The sequence below is a fragment of the Pleurodeles waltl genome, chromosome 2_2 (assembly GCF_031143425.1).
Source record: "Pleurodeles waltl isolate 20211129_DDA chromosome 2_2, aPleWal1.hap1.20221129, whole genome shotgun sequence".
Lineage (NCBI taxonomy): Eukaryota > Metazoa > Chordata > Amphibia > Caudata > Salamandridae > Pleurodeles > Pleurodeles waltl.
In genome coordinates, this window is record NC_090439.1 from 193947113 (window position 1) to 193963581 (window position 16469).

Genomic DNA, 16469 nt, shown 5'->3' on the forward strand with positions numbered 1-16469 from the left:
TACACTACACTAATAGGGGATGCCTGGACCTGGTATAAGGTGTAAGTATCTTAGGTACCCACCACACACCAGGCCAGCTTCTACAATGATGAGTAAGAATATTTTTTAATACGAGAGCCAAAGGCATCCCAAAAATATAGCTTAAAATTCGGAACAGAAAGACCACCTTGACTAGTTGGAAGTTTTAAAAGGCTAATAGCCCTTCTGGCCCTCCAGTACCCTCAAATAAAACTACCAATTGCCCCCTCTGGGCGCCAATTTTTTTTATCTGGAACCTGCAGCAGGACTGCCTGGAAGAGATAAAGAAATGTAGGTAGACATTCATCTTGACAATATTGGAGCGTCTTAGAATGCTGATTGGAAGACGGTCCCACAACTGCATCTTTGCAATATTCATCTCTAAGGGGGGGCTTCATAATTCAAAACAACAATACACACCACATTGGCGCAGAGCTTAACCACCAGATACGTGGCAGTAGTGACTAATCCTGGGATTGGTAAATCGGTTTGAAATAACATGTGTTTCAGATAGATTGAGCTTTTAACCGGACACCGCCCCAAATCTCTCTGCCACAGTTGCAATCTGACCCATCGCCCTCAAAGGATCAGTTGAATATGTTGCAATATCGTCAGTATATGCACTAATTTTCTGCTCAACACTCAGACAATCACCCCCTTCCCCTCTTAGCCTAAGAAAAAATCCAGACAGTCTTTTGCTCCGGCATAGAACTGTCTCTGTACTCCAGAAAAAAAAGCCAGACACTAAATCCAGACAGTGTCTGGCTCCTTGCAGGAACATGGACACATTGCTCTTAACTCTCATGGATAGAATTAGGAGCTGTGTGAAATGAATCAGGAAATGGAGTTGGGAATGAAAAGATCTAAGAATAATCCCAGTCCTTTCCCTTCCAATCCCCATCTCCTGTGCCATTATTTCTATTGGTGGGGGGGGGGGAAGGGTGGATGAGAGATGCTGTGCTGCTCTTTTCAAACTCTTTCCCACTCACCTCTCCCTCACCAATGAAAACAAGTAGATCAAAGTGGCGGGCCTGGCTGGGGAGGAGCTTGGGGCAGTAATAATTGCCCTTAGCTCCTTCCACAAGCCACCCACTGTTTACATCCTTGGCTAGCCCTAGAAGGGGCTGGGGAAGCTTTGACAGGTCCATCTGATATGTTTGCGATGTCATTTATGAGTGTTGGGCATATTAATAAGGCTTATTTAATTAAAATAAGGAATGGGATGAGGAATTGGAGATGAGCAGGTAATTTCAAATGTGTGTGAAGCCTGTGTGGAATTGCTTTTGTGACATCTGAAAAACGTAGGAGCAGATCACCCCCTTTCTGACTAGATGCTAAGCTCAATTAGTGTGTGTGCATATTCTCATAACCTTAGCTCTACAAACCATACCTTAAAAATTATAATTTTATTAATTTTCAGACAAACACTTTAATATACAGTTCTGACTAAAAAAAGCAAATAGCAAAGTAGTGTTATCATCAAAGAAGATTAAAAAGATGACCTATATCTTGTCACAAGAATAGATGTCCTCAAGGAATGCCATTTTAACACCTTACTAAATGTATAATCACGCTACAATGCAACTCACCTTGTGCTGTAGTAAACAGGCACTAATGAATACCTACCCAGTTGAGCTGAGTCTTCATCTTGCCGTTTCCACAGAGACCAGTTTCTATCTCTTGAAACTGCGATTAGGAATCTGTCATCAGGAGAAAATGCCATCTGGGTCACAGTCAGGTTGTGGAAAGACAAATTCTGCAGCTGCTTCCAAGACATTGCGCTCCATAAAATAATGGCAGCATGCTCTCTTCTGGAAGCCTGTAAAGGCAAGACATAACATAGCATTATGTCTATGGTCAAATAGAGAATGTCATTCTTCCATGTGATATGGTATATGCTATTGGTGTGGTACCTATGCTATTATATGATATGTTGTAATTTGCTTCTTTAGCATGCAGAGGACCAAAGCCAAAGGAATCTTTCCCAAGGCTTAAATGTTCAGATATGTGTTGCCAATTTAATATGAAGTAATAGTTTCTTACCTGTAACTCCACTTCTCTTGGAGGGGAATCTCCATTGAAGTCATACGCATTTGAATTGTTCCGCCCACATGCGGATATTCTAGGGCACTCATTTATATAATATCTTCTGAAGTGAGAGACATTCGCCTTACTTCAGGAAGGCCTGTAGAAACACTTAAGAAAGAACATAATATGCAGCCTTGGCAAACCGGCTGCCTTGGTGCAATTCTTCAGATTGTACATAGAAAAGGGTTAAAACACCCATATAAATGCATAATTGGAGGTAAATGTTTTACCCAAGAGCTCAAATCGCTTTCACAAATCCTTTTCTGTGAAAGTAAGAGATGAAGAATAAAAGGACAGTGTAGCTCCATAGGATGCTATTATGTGACTCTAAAACATGACTGTTCCTTTAAGGCTGCAAAGACCACCAGAATCACATCATGTTCTGCAGGTGGCAGTAGCTTCAGTTCTTTTTGACAGTAGTTACCACTAATTGGTAAATGCAGTACTTTCCTGTGCTATGTCCACCATGGAGGAAGGAGGGCTGCTTATGACTTCAATGGAGATTCCCCTACGAGAGAACTGGAGTTACAGGTAAGAAACTATTCCTCCTCTCATAGGGGATCTCCATTGATAGTCATAAGTCTTTGAATAGAATAGCAAGCCCGTCCCCCATAATCATGGTGGAAGGAACAGAGCAGAGGAGATCAGACTAGGCAAATACATTTCTGAAGGAGGCTTGTCCTTCTTCAGAATCTGTTCTAGCATCAGAGTCTAAATAGTAGTGTTTGGTGAATGTGTAAACAGATCTCCATGTAGCCGCTTTACACATTTCTGCATTGGGGCGTTTTTCATCAAAGCGGCTGTAGCTGTTTTGCCCCTTGTAGAACTGGCCTTAGGCCTTCCCAACAAAGGCTTGTTGGCCTTTTAGTAACAAAAAAGTATGCAGGATACTATCCAGCTGGAGAGGGATTGTTGGAAGTGCCCATACGTGTATGGGTGGGCCCATAGTTGACAAAAAGTTGGTCCAATCTGCGCAGGTTATGTGTTTTGTTCAGATAAAACTTCAGAACCTCTTTACATCTAGGGAGTGAAGGGTCCTCTCTATTGGAGTAGAAGGACTTGGAAAAAAAGGTTGGCAAAGAAATCATTTGATTGACGTGAAAATCCAAAATAATTTCGTGAACATTTTTTGAATGGGTTCTGAGAACTAACATATTAGAGTGGAAAACTGTATAAGGTTCATTAGCACATAACGCTTGGATTTCACTAACTCTACAAACTGATGTGATCGCTACGAGGAAAGCTGCTTTCCAAGAGAGATGCTGTACAGATGCCTTTTGAATAGGTTCAAATGGATCTTACATTAAACGTGAAAGGACTATCTTAAGCTACCAGGGAGGAGAAGGACGTCTGATGGGAGGAAAGATCTTTTTTAACCCCTCAAGGAAACCTTTAATTACTGGGATTTTGAAAAAAGAGGTCTGTGAAAGACATTTTCTGTAGGCAGTAAGAGCCGCCAAATGAACCTTTATGGACGATAATTGTAAGCCAGATTTTGCCAAATAGAGGAAGTAGGGAAGTATGGCTTCTTATTTGCAAGATGTAGGGTCTAAGCCCTTGGAAGAATACCAAATGCAGTATCTCTTCCACTTGAAGGCATAAGCTGTACGAGTTGAGGGCAGTTTAGCCTCTTTAAGAATGTCCATGCAGTCTTGCAGGAGGTTCAGTGGTCCATACTAGCTCAGACGCCATGCTACCACTTCAAAGAGGAGAGGCTGGGGTGAACCATCTGGCCTCCGAACTTCATTAGTAGGTCTGGATGGCAAGGCAGCTTGGAATGTGGACGCTGTGACTGGTGAAGGAGGTCTGTGAACCACCATAAACGTGGCCACTCTGGGGGTAAGAGGATAAGTCTGGATTTCAAGTGGGACAGCTTGAGGAGGACTGCTGGGATCAGAGGGATTGGAGGAAGGGTGTAAAGAAATTTGCCTGACCAGTCAATCCATAGGGCATTCTCCAGAGTCCCTGGTTGGAAGTACTTCAAGGAGAAGTCTTGGCATTTCTTGTTTTCTGAAGTGGCGAACAAGTCGATGTGTTTCGAACCCCACAGCCTGAATATCTTTTGCACAATGTTGTCATGAAGGACCCATTCATGGTTTTCATTCATGCCCTTCTAGGGGCATCATCTGCATGCACATTTTGCACACCTGGGAGGGAAGTTGCCGTGATCCGCATGTTTCTGGCTGTGAGCCACCTCCAAATTGCTTGGGCTTCGTGGGACAAAGGTCTTGACCTCGTCCCCCCCCTGCTTGCTGAGGTAGTATTTGGTGGTTATGTTGTCTGTCTGAACAAGCAGGGATTGGGTCCTGAATGACGTTTTGAGTACTAGGTGGACTGCTCTGAGCTTGAAGAGGTTGTTATGATATGTAATTTCCTTCTGAGACCATTTGCCTTATATTTGGAGATGATCCATGTGGGCTTCCCACTACAGTAACAAAGCATCCATTACTGAGGTTTGAGAAGGAGCATGTTGGTGGAAAGGCACCCGATGAAGAAGGTTGGTCGGAGAGCACCACCACATCGGAGACTGCTTCACATGAGGGCAGAGGATGATCTTGTCTTCCCAGTTGTCTGTCAATCGATCCCTCTGATTCTCTAGACATTGTTGAAGGGGACGCACATGAAGGCGTGCATTTGGAGTGATGAAGATACGTGAGGCCATGGGACCGAGAAGGGAGGACACTGACCTCACTGTGGGATAAGAGGCTTTCATTAGAGAATGACATTATCAACGAAAATCTCTCGTCCGAAGGAGACACTCTTGCCTGTATAGTGTTGAGGGTGGCTACTAAATACCGCAGAGTCTATAACAGGAGTGGAGATTGACTTGCTGTGCTTGATGTGCAGACCCAACCTTTGGAGGACTTTGCAAGTCTAGTTGTAATGTCACTGGGTTTCTTGTGAAGTGGGCGTTTTGATTAGCCAATCATCTAGATCGGGATAGATGAAGATTCAATCCTTTCTGAGATGTGCAGCCACTACTGCCAAGCACTTGGAGAAGGTTCTGGGAACTGACCTGAGGCCAAATGCAAGGACCTTGTTTTGAAAGTGATCCTGCCCCACTACAAACCTAAAGAACTTGCATTGTTTCTTTGTAATCAGTATATGAAAATACTAATCTTGGAGGTCTACAGAACAGAGCCAATCTCCCTGGAGTAGATGGTGATAGATCTAATGTGATGCCAGCATCTGAAATTTCTCTCTCCAAATCCATTTGTTGGCTGTTTTTAAGTCGAGAATGAGTATGAACTCATTCTTGTCTTTTTTCTTCGCCAAAAAGTACCTGGAGTAGATACAAGTTCCTTGCTGGTGCTGTTGATAAGGTCGCTGTTGCTGTGGGTGTTGGCTACTCTGGTACCAATGAGGGTTTGAACCCTCTGAGGGTAAACCGGCATTGGTAAGGGCTGAAGGGAGGTTTTTGTTCTTTGGGTCTTTCATGTGACTGACAGGGTTTTCGTTTCCAACTTCATGCTAGCAATCTCATTGCCCATGTGGCAGCCAAAGAGGGTAGATCCAGAAAATGGAAGATTCAAAATCCGTTGCGACACAGATTTCAATGACATGAGCCGTAGCCAAGAATGTCTTCTGAAGGCTATGCCATGACAATACTCATGTGCCACTAACAACGAGGAATCTGCTGCAGCACTGATTACCTGGATTGATACCAAGAGGCCTTTGTTTACTATCTCCAGGAAGACCTCTCTCCTGTCCCGGGAGAAGGTCATCAGCAAATTGTTGTAAAGAGTCCCAAAGTGCTCTTTCATATCTACCCTGGAGGGCGGTGGCACTTGCAGCTTTAATGGTGGCTGCAGCCATGTTACAAACCTTGTGACCCACAGAGTCTAATTTCCTGCTCTCCTTATCAGGAGGAACAGAAAAAGCAGGAGTGGTAGCACAATACTTTTTGGCCGCCAGAATGACCACTGCATAAGGGGGTGGATCCACTCTGAGGAATAGAAGATCTCGTTCCAGAGGCCTGTATTTTTTCTGTAGCCTCAAAGGAGCCGTTTTGGTGGTTGCTGGAGTGAGAAACCAATATCTGTATGTTTAGCTTTGCTATGCTCCTTACTAAAACCTCCTGGAAGGTGGCTATGTCGTCCACCGGTGAGATGCGAGGAGGCAGAAAATCTGTTAATGTCGGTGAGCAGCGTCCTGCTGAAGATGGTTGTGATGGCGAGAGTGCCTAGAAAATGAAGAACGCCTGGAATGATGCCTGTGGTGGCGTGACCGATCGCGTATTCTGGAGCATGACCTAGCCTGTGGTGGTGCTGTAGGTGCAGGTGCTGGTGGATGCGCAGGAGCTGCAGGTGCAGGAAGTGCAGGTTGAGGAGGTGGTGGTGGAGAAGGTGGTGGAAGAGGTAGAGGAGGTGGAGGCAGCAAATTCTGAAGTGCTACTGGTGATGAAGGAGAATGGGTCCTTTAGTACTTTGAGTCAGTTGAAGAGTATATATGCCTTCTTTTTCTCCTCTATGTGAAGATGGACTGACGTCGACCTTGGATGATGACTCGAAGGCGACTCAGTGGCGACTGCGGTCAAGAGTGCATCAACATCGATCATCTCCTATAAGTCGACGTTGAACAGCTCCTTGGTATCAAAGGATCTGTCCGTCTTGACATCAATAAGTTCCTCAATGTCAATCTCACAGTGAGCGTCGACGCCATATGGGTTCTACTGTGTGTCAACATCGATTTGTGTTGTTTACTTGACGGCCATCCAGTCCTCGATGGCAAGCAATTCGGTGCTGTACCTGGTCTCTCTGTCTACTCCTTGACTGGTACAACTGGTGTTTTCAAGCTGGCACTCTCTTTGTGGACCTTCGACGTCCCTCAAAGGCAGATATAAGAGCCCTGGTAGAGGACTGACCATCTCCTCACTCAGCCCTTCCTAAAGTAAGGCGAACATCTACACTTAAAAAGATATTATGTAAAGAAGTGCTCCGTGATATCCACACGTGGACAGAAGTATTCAAATGCTTATGACTATCGGTGGAGATCCCCTATGATAGAACTGTTTTCAGCAGTTAAAGACATTAAATAAGTGCTGACCTTAGTTTCAAAAGCATATTTCACTGGAGGTATTTGACATTCGAAAATGATGCACATTTTAGTGAGAATACAGAATGACATAAAAAGTAAAAGCTGGAATTTTGCGAGAATCCAATTACACTTAAAATATATATCTTAATCACTCACCTTAGTGGTAATTAAACTGACGGCCTATAGATTTCCCTACTTCTAATAGCCTCATGTGACTTCCTGATTCGTGAGACCTCATAATACAGTTTGCAGATCATGAGTCAGTTTATGCATACCCTTGGCACCACCACCAAAACAGCTCTCTGGCCTCCATTCAGAAGTTATTTTCTTTCCATCTACACCTAGGTTAATGACAAAGAAAGGAAAAGGGGGACAGGCCACATGCTTGAAGCGGTGACCAAGACCCTCCAGTCACTATGTAAGACTTGCTATTGCATCACATTATTCCTTCCTAAAGACTTGAGGAGTCAGCAATCGTGGATGCAGCCCCCACAGGCAACTCACAGGCAGCAGGCACAGGAGTCACAGTGAGGCCCACTTTGCACACCTGGAAAGAAGTCCCACGTCACTGGAGCAGCTGGCAGGAGACCACGCGTTGCAGGGAAGAGTGCTGGGGGCCGGGCTTACATGGAGCCTGAGGGTCCCTGGGAAGAAGAGCCAACAAGCCTTGGTAGCTGCAAGAGTTTCAATGCAGAGGGATACTGTCCTGCAAGGAGAGGCAAAGACTCACCACCTCCAAAGTTGGACAGCTGGTAAAGGGGACCAAGGGGACCACTCAGGACCACTACCTGGGTGGCAGGGTCCACTCAAAGTTGCAGGAGAGAGGACCCATGCAGCCAGTCATCGTTGCAGTTGGTGCTTGCGGATGCAGGGGAGTGACTCCTTCACTCTAAGGGAGATTCCTTCTTGCTTCTTGGTGCAGACTGAAGACTTGCTGCCCTCAGAAGGTGCACAGCCAGGGAAATGTTGCAGTTGCTGGAAGGAGCTGGAGAAACAATGTTGCAGAGCTAAGTCGTCACTGGAGCTGCAGATTGTAGGTTCCTGTGAAGTCCAGTAACTATTCCAGTGGCCAGAAGTTGAAGTAAAAGTTACAGAGGACTTCTGCTGGAAACCTGTACGTCAAATCTGAGGACCCACCCAAAAGAAGACCCTAAATAGCCCTGGAAGGAGGATTAGTTACCTAGCAAGGTTACCACTTATCAGGAGGGGGCTGTGACGTCACCTGCCTGACCTGGCCACTCAGATTCTCCCAGAGGCCTCTTCCCACCTTGGTTTCAAGATGCCAGAATCAAGTGGCCACCTGGAGGAGCTCTGGACACCACCCCTGGGGTGGAGATGGACAGGGGAGTAATAACTCCCCTTTCCATTGTCCAGTTTCGCGCCAGAACAGAGACTGGAGGTCCCTGAACCGGTGCAGACTGGTTTAAGCAAGGAGGGTACTAAATGTGCCCTTCAAAGCATACCAGTGGCTTGGGGAGGCTACCCCTTCCAAGCCACGTAATACCTATTTCCAAAGGGAGAGGGTGTTGCCTCCTTCTTCCAAAGGAAGTCCTTTGTTCAACCTTCCTGGGCTTGAGCTGTTCAAACATCAAGAGGGTAGAAACTCGTCTGTAGGATGGCAGCAGCACTGGCTGCCAGGGAAAACCCTGCAAACTGGTAGGAGCAAAGCTGGGGGTCCTCTAAGGAGCCCCCTGAGTTCATGAAACATACAGCCCCCAGAGTGCATGAAACATAAAGCCAATACTGGCAACAGTATTGGGTATGATTCCGACTTGTTTGATACCAAACATGTCCAGGTTCGGAGTTATCATTATGTAGCTGGACATAGGTAGTGTCCAGTAAACAGGTGAAATAGCTTCCACACACTCACAAAGTCCACGAAAATGGAGCTGGAATTTGTGGGGGCACCTCTGCAGGGGTGCCCTTACACACAGGTACTTGCAGCCTGCCCTCTGGCCTATGAGTGCCTGCCATAGGGATGACTTACAGTGACTTGGTGCAGTGACCTGTAGTGAAAAGGATGCATGCAACCTTTCATGCAGGCTGCAATGGCAGGCCTGCAGACACACTTTACATAGGCTCCCATGTGTGGCATAATACATGCTGCAGCCCATGGGGAAACCCCGGTGTCCCAATGCCCTGGGCACCTATGTAGGATAAACTAGGGACTTATATGGCAGCACCAGTATGCCAATTGTAGGGTGTACAATATTAGGGACAACCAAATACGGAGGAAAAGGGCACAGTTACTGGGGTCCAGATTAGCAGGATCCCAGTAAACACAGTCAAAACAGACTGATAGCAGGCAAAAAGTGGGGGTAACCATGCCAAAATTAGGGTACTTTCCTACATACACTAGTAGACAAATGTTGAATTCTCTGTTGCTATTCCTTATTTGCAAGCAGATGCCTGTATTTTTGCTGTGTTTGTGCTTCTTGTATTCAAAGATGGCCCCTGAGCATGGAAACCACTTATTCATTCCTCTTCTCAAAGTGCACCTGATGGGCAGTCTCTGGGAGCTCACTCCCAGAGGGACTGCAGAGGCCATTAAATACTACTGTAGAGGGTGACAGGACTAAAAGCCCCCATGATAAGTCTCTTGTTATCCCTGCGGATTCCAAACAAATTACACCTTCCTGACCTATGACAGTTCGGTGTATGGGTGGGGGCCTTGTGAAATAACATATCGTCTTAGCTTATCTGCAATTCAGAGATGTCTGCCTAGCATTCCTTCAGGAGATGCATTTGAACTGGGATGAGGGCTTTAACATTTTAAAACAGCGGAGGAGTCAATCATATTTCAGCTTTTACTCCACCTACACTTGTGCAACGTTTGTATGAGTAAAGTTGTGCGTCCCTGTTTCAGAAGATTCTCCAAACATTCTCCCTACTTTTTAAAGAATTAGTGGGAAGCATGGTCAGCATGGCCCTACAGGATGGGAAGTGTAATTGTGCCCCTGATGCCTCCCCAGATAGGTCGATCTCCCACCATTATCTAGCAATGGGGCCCAGGGATGACTATAGGGAGTTGCCTCTTCATTGGGGAGTATGCAAAATTTAGTGTGATGTACATCCATTGACCCATGGATATTCGTATGATGAGCTATTAAACTATGAAAGTGAACTTTTAATTGCTTATCACAAAGCTGTTTCCTATAATGTGGTGCAGTTGGATTCATTCACTTATAATAGGTTGATGGTTTTGCACTGCACAATCAAGTATGCTTATGAACTTGTAACTGTAGCTAACCAGTGAATGCTGAATTAAAACGATTTATTAATTACAACTTCAGACTTCGAGTCCCAACATGAAATTGCAATTTAGCGTTGTTGAACAGCTCTATACTGTTTAAAGCAGAAATTGCTGACTATGGTTGTGGTTTACTAGCTTAGAAAGTACAGACAAACTAAGGATGCAGTACTGGCTTCAATCTGTACAGACTGTTTTTGATCAACACGCTGAAGTGGAAAAACGTGGGACTATTAGAGCTATTCACCTAGTCAGAATGAGGGGACGCTGGTGAAATATTGCCCTTTGTTCTGATCACGTGTCAAAAAGATGAAAATAAACTTCGTTTTATGACGTCTGGTGAAGGTCGTTCTTTGCGACTCCTTGAGTAGCATGTGATTAGTTTGTCTGCTCCAGCACATCTTTCTTCTACTGAAACGTATCTCAACATATGATGTCTTCATCAGTGGGCCACTACTTCATATTTGCTTACCTTGCATGCTGAAGCCACCAGTGTTCCTGTAGTGTTGCTGGCTACACAGAAGATTTCAAAACCGTGTCCGTATCTAGACAGTTTTTGAAAAGGAAATAAGAGAAACTGTAATGCAATATTCGCTCAAGAAAATGCTAGGATCATCATTTTGAGGGGAGTAGGTAAACTAAATTGTATATTCTCTATAAAACGATTATAATGTTACAGTATCATCAATAAACCTTTCACATTTTCAACCAGAAAACTTATAAACACACAGCCTTACGGCTCATTAGAGACCTAGGGCCATATGTACGAAAGCTTTTTCCCATAGACACAGAATGGGTAAAATCCTTTCGTACATCTGGCCCCTATTACACTAACTGGACTCGCAGAAATTCGTAACAAACCAAGTCCAACCTAAAGTTACAGCGTTTTTAAAAACAATGCATAACTGTAAGATTAAGAGGCAAGCACTCAATTAAAGAACCGCTGAAAATGTGAAGTAAAACCCACATGTAGTCATTGTAGCCTCTCATCTGGTGTTTGTGATATTACTATATATTTAGCTTTAAACTCTGTTGCCGTGAGTTTGCCTTTAAAGGTACCATTTTACTAATGCCACTAGGCACAACTTTATCAAACCATTGTAATGCATTACTTTAAGCAACTAAAACATCTTCAATTTGTGGTGTTTAATTTACCGCTATCAACCTTTTACTCCTCTGACACTCTGTGACACAGTGTCTTCATATTTGAAACGTTTGCTGTTTTACATCCCGGGCAGAAATTGTGTACACTATCAGAACATAATAAACCACTGTGTGTTCAAACCGCTAAAGTCTGATGGCCTGCCTTCCACATTTACTCGTCAGTGTATATATTCAAGACTGGACATTGCTTTTCCTATGAAGAAGGTTACAATTTTATGTGCGGTAAAGGTGTGTTTGACGGGAGTGCCTTCAAGCATAGGCACAACACAATGCTGATAACACCTGTGGGCATGTATTGATAAATGATGCACAACATTTAATGATCACCTTAAAATAATACAGAGGCGCACAGGGCTTTTCTATCACGCACTTGTTTATACCTGAAACGTTTTGTGCATGATGCATTATTGCTGCGATGTCTCTGTTGCAAAGATATTTGCACATTATAGTTGTATACTTAGCAGTTAGGATTAAATTGCACTCAATATGTTATATTGTCAACAATTGTAGGAGGCCTGGTTTGTAGTGGGTACCAAAGGTACTTACACCTTATACCAGGTCCAGTTATCCCTTATTAGTGAAATGTAGTCAGTGTCTAGCAGCTTGGGCTGTCTGGTGGTAGCTGTAGGCAGAGCAGCAAAGGCTGAACTAGGAGACATGCAAAGCTCTTGCAATACTACTGTAGTCACATAGTACTTACACACATGAAAGACAATCCTCAGTGTTACAAAAATAAAGGTGCTTTATTTTAGTCAGACAATGCCCAAAATACTTTGGAGACTATACTCCCTTAGGAGGTAAGTAAATTACACACAATATACACTAGTAAAATAAAACAGGTTAGTACAACAGTGCAAGTAGTGAAAATCACAATAGGTTGCAATGGGCCTAGGGGGAACACAAACCATATACTAAAAGAGTAGAATGTGAAAGTCGGTTTCCCACCGAGGCAACAACCAACACAGCCACAAGGAACTCTCCAACCTCAGCTTCAACGCCAATGACATCCCGCCATCCCAAGACCTCTGCGACTCCCTAGCCTCCTACTTCTACTGCAAGATTGCAGGCATCCACGACAGCTTCAGCAGCCAGAACCCCCCGGCAACCACCAACACCACAGATTCACCTCCGACCAACCTCCTGGTTTCCTGGACCCCCGTCAACGACAACACCACCATCGAAATCATGAACACATCCACTCCGGCTCTCCATCTGACCCCTGCCCTCACCACATCCTCAACAAAGCAAGCTCTGTAATCGCACCCCAACTATGGAAGATCATCAACAGCTCCTTCGAGTCCGCCACCTTCCCGGAGAGCTGGAAACATGCTGAGATCAGCGCCCTCCTCAAAAAACCCAAGGCGGACCAAAAGGACCATAAGAACCTTTGGCCTATCTCCCTGCTCCCCTTCCTGGCAAAATTCATTGACAAGGCTGTCAACAGACAACTAACCCGCCTCCTCGAGGAGAACCACACCCTGGACCCTTCCCAATCTGGATTCTGCAGCAACCACAGCACCGAAACCGCCCTCATCGCCACCACCGACGATATCAGAACCATACTGGACAGTGCAAAACAGCAGCCCTCATCCTCCTGGACCTCTCGGCCACGTTAGGCACCGTCTGCCACCAGACCCTATACTCACGCCTCAGCAATGCTGGAATCCACGACAGAGCCCTGGACTGGATCACCACCTTTCTCACCGGCTGAACCCAGAGAGTCCGCCTCCCCCCATTCCGCTCGGTGGCCACCGAAATCATCTGCGGCATACCCCAGGGTTCGTCCCTCAGCCCGACCCTCTTCAACGTATACATGGTCCCACTCGCTAATATCACCCGATCCCACAACCTCAACATCATTTCATATGCCGACACCCAGCTGAACCTCTCCCTCACCAAGGACTTCGCCAAAACCTACAGCCACGAAGGATTGAAGGCCATCGCCGAATGGATGAAGAGCAGCTGCCTCAAACTCAATTCCGACAAGACGGAAGTCCTCATCTTCGGCTCTACCCCCTCTGCATGGGGTGACTCCTGGTGGCCTGCCACTCTCGGAACAACTCCAACTCCCACCAACCAAACACGCAACCTAGGATTCATCTTGGACCCTCACTATCCATGACCCAGCAAGTCAACGCCATCTCCTCCTCCTGCTTCAACACCCTCCCCATGCTCCGAAAGATCTACAAATGGATACCCACCGAAACCAGAAGAACAGTCACCCAAGCCCTCGTAAGCAGCAAGCTGGACTACGGCAATGCCCTCAACGCAGGAACCACGGCCAAACTCCAGAAGAGGCTACTACGCATATAGAACGCCTCTGCACGCCTCATCCTGGACATCCCCCGCCCCTGCCACATCACAGACCACCTGAAAAACCTGCAGTGGCTCCCGGTCAACAAGAGAATCACCTTCAAACTCATCACCCACGCTCACAAAGCACTGCACAACACCGGACCAGAGTACCTCAACAGACAACTCTCCTTCTACACCCCGGACCAGGCATTTCTGCTCTGCCGACCGCGCCCTCGCAACCGTCCCACGTGTCCACAGAACTACAACCGTCAGAAGATCATTCTCGCACCTCGCTGCCAAAACGTGGAACACTCTTCACACCCACCTGCGCCAGACCAAAGACCTGCTTACCTTCAGGAAACTTCTCAAGACCTGGCTGTTCGAGCAGTAGCAGCACCTCACCCCCTCTTTTACCCCCCCCTCCTCAGAACCTTCAGACCCTCACGGGAGAGTAGTGCGCTTTACAATTCCTGATTGATTGATTGGTAGTGTGTAGAAGGGCGCTTCGAGTGTGAGAAAACAACAAAGGTAAGTAATGTACCCCACCCCGGAGCCCAGGAAAGCAAGAGTAAAACACAGCATGTTTCCTAAAACACACTAGAAGTCGTGATAGAAGATAATGCAAGAACCAGAAGAGACTTCAAGACACCAACAATGGATTTCTGGACCTGAAGATCTGTGGAAGAAGGGGACCAAGTCCAAGAAGCACTGAAGAGTCCAGGGAGAACAGGAGCCCCTGCTAACCCAGATGAAGGTGCAAAAGAAGAACCACCGGTGAGAAGACAAAGTCAGTATTGCACCAAAGAAGACAGATGCAGGTTCCTGGTTGGTGTAGAAGATGTCCCACGCCGGCTGGATGAATGCAGTCTGGTTTGTGTCGCTGGACTCTTCCGATAAGCCTAGGCACACGCAATGCTCACGGTTAGTGGAAAATGGCGCTGCCCGGGACAAGAAGGGACCTGGTGGCCTCTACCTAGGAGGGGAGACAGAGGGGCCTCTCAGCAAGTCAGAGAGCCCTCAGAAGACCAGGCAGCACGCACAGGAGTCCCACAGCACGGGGACAAAGGAGGTGCAAATGGAGGTCCACCCAGAATGACACAAAGGATTCCCACGCTCCCGGAGAACCACTCAGGAAGCTGTGCTTTGCATGATGGAGTGCTGGGGGCCTAAGCTGTGCGGTGCACCAAGAACTTCTTGGAAGGTCGCACACAAGCCATGGCAACTGCAAGTCGGTGCACAGGGGTACTGTCTTGCGTGGGGAGGCAAGCCCTTACCCTAAATTGGACAGCTGGACGTTGGGAGTCACTTTAGTCCACCACCTGTGTTGCTGGATCCACGCCGGTCGTCTGGAGAGGGGACCCAAGCCACTGGTCGTCGCTGCAGAGAGATGCCTGCTGAAGCAGGGAAGTGACTCCGTCACTCCACAGGAGATTCCTTTGGTTCTTCTGGTGCAGGCTGAAGACAGGAAGTCCTAGGAGGATGTAGGACCTGGAAACTGTTGCAGTTGCTGGCAGGAGCTGAAGATACAATGTTTCAGAAGTCATCTTAGCTTCTTTGTTGCAGTTCTGCAGAGTTCCTTGAGCAGTCAGCAGATGATCCAGCTGTAAAAGATGAAGTAATAGATGCAGAGGATTTCTGCTGGAGTCTTGCAATCCGAATATGAAGAAATACCAAGAGGAGAGACCCTAAATAGCCCTGAGCGGGGGATTGGTCACCTAATCAGGTAAGCACCTATTAGGAGGGGTCTCTGACGTCACCTGTTGGCACTGGCCACTCAGATACTCCCAGAGTGCCCCACCAACTTGGAATCCAAGATGGCAAAACCCAGGGACACTCTGGAGGAGCTCTGGGCACCACCCATGGGATGGTGATGGACAGGGTAATTGCCAATCCCCATTCCTTTGTCCAGTTTCGCGCCAAAGCAGGGACTGGGGGTCCCTGAACCAGTGTAGATTGGATTATGCAAGGAGGGCACCATCTGTACCCTTCAAAGCATTTCCAGAGGATCTGGAGGATACCCCTCCCATGCCCGTAACACCTATTTCTAAAGGGAGAGCGTGTAAAACCCCTCTCCTAAAGGAAATGCATTGTTCTGCCTTTGTGAGATTGAGCTGCTCAAGCCCCAGGAGGGCAGAAGCCTGTCTGTGAGGTGGCAGCAGCTGGTGCTGCAGTGGAAACCTCAGAAGGCTGGTATGGCAGTACTAGTGGTCCACTATGGAGCTCCCAGAGTGCATGGGATTGTGCAACCAATACTGGAATTAGTATTGGGGTACAGTTCCCAGTTGCTAGACACCTTACTAGGCCATATTCAGAGTTACCATTGTGAAGCTGTGCATAGGTATTGACCTATGGACAGTGCACACTTAAAATGGCATCCCCGCACTCACGAAGTCCAGGAAAATGGGCCTGGAGGACGTGGGGACACCTCTGCTAGTACAGAGGTGCCCTCACACACAGGTACTTTGCACCCAGCCTTCAGGGTTAGAAGACCTGATATATAGGTGACTTGTAAGTGACCTGGTGCAGTAAAAATGGCTGTGAAATAGTGCATGCACTATTTCACATAGGTTGCAATGGCAGTCCTTTAGAAGCCTTTGTTTGGGCTCCTTATGGGTGG

The 16469-nt window shown here is 46.5% G+C and overlaps 1 protein-coding gene across 7 annotated transcripts in view; it reads right to left on the reverse strand.

Moving 5' to 3' along the window:
* Window positions 1-16469, reverse strand: part of ELP2 (elongator acetyltransferase complex subunit 2) — a 1253630-nt gene that overhangs the window by 335133 nt on the left and 902028 nt on the right. For all 7 annotated transcript variants that reach the window (XM_069219622.1, XM_069219623.1, XM_069219617.1 and 4 more), the window contains 2 exons: window positions 10866-10938; window positions 1645-1837 (listed from right to left, as the gene is read on the reverse strand). In XM_069219622.1, coding sequence (XP_069075723.1) covers window positions 1645-1837; window positions 10866-10938 — 266 coding nt within the window. The remainder of the gene's footprint in view (window positions 1-1644; window positions 1838-10865; window positions 10939-16469) is intronic.